Here is a 681-nt window from a genome sequence, read left to right on the forward strand (position 1 = left end):
GGTTGGGACTGGATGAGCTTTAAGGTCCCTCCCAACCCAAACCAGTCTGGGATTCCAGGATTCCCTGGAGCGATGGGAATGGGACCTGCAGGGACACAAATACCCACCCATGCACTGTGGGGGGGTCTTGGGGAGCCCCCTCCCTCAGTCTGTCCATGCTCATCTCATGCCACAGAGGTGTCTGGTCCTTCCTGGCAGGGATGACCCCAGGCCACCAGAGCCATCCAAGCAGCATCCCTTAACCCAGCGAGGAGAGGAGCACGGGGAAGGGGGGCTCACTGGGTATACTGGGGGAGGCTCCAACCACTGACCCTTCTCCATCTCCTCCCTTTGGCAGATGCCTGTGGCCTCTCGGACCCGGTGCACGTGGAGAGCTTGCAGGCCCCTGCCGGGGTCCGCCGGGCCTCAGCCCCCACCCCAGCCGCAGCGCTTCGGGCGGCTCCTGCTGCGGCTGCCGGCTCTGCGCGCCGTGCCGGCCGCGCTCATCTCCCAGCTCTTCTTCATGAGGCTGGTGGGGAAAACACCCATCGAAACACTAATCAGGGACATGCTGCTGTCTGGGAGCACCTTCAACTGGCCCTATGGAACGGGGCAGTAGGGGACAGAGACACTGGGGGGGACACACACACCCCAGGGACCCCCAGCAGCTGGATTTGGATTCACTCCGGCACCCCAAGATGG

The 681-nt window shown here is 63.7% G+C and overlaps 1 protein-coding gene across 1 annotated transcript in view; it reads left to right on the forward strand.

The window, feature by feature from the left end:
* The window catches only part of LOC104525465 (nuclear receptor subfamily 2 group F member 6-like), a gene marked incomplete at its 5' end in the record, with an annotated part of 1624 nt that extends 1026 nt beyond the window's left edge, over nt 1–598 (forward strand). Inside the window, 2 exon segments of the mRNA XM_010168628.1 lie at nt 338–405; nt 407–598. Coding sequence (XP_010166930.1) covers nt 338–405; nt 407–598 — 260 coding nt within the window.
* Nucleotides 599–681: the final 83 nt, after the last annotated feature.

The sequence above is a fragment of the Antrostomus carolinensis genome, unplaced genomic scaffold (genome assembly GCF_000700745.2).
Source record: "Antrostomus carolinensis isolate BGI_N321 unplaced genomic scaffold, ASM70074v2 scaffold29495, whole genome shotgun sequence".
Classification (NCBI taxonomy): domain Eukaryota; kingdom Metazoa; phylum Chordata; class Aves; order Caprimulgiformes; family Caprimulgidae; genus Antrostomus; species Antrostomus carolinensis.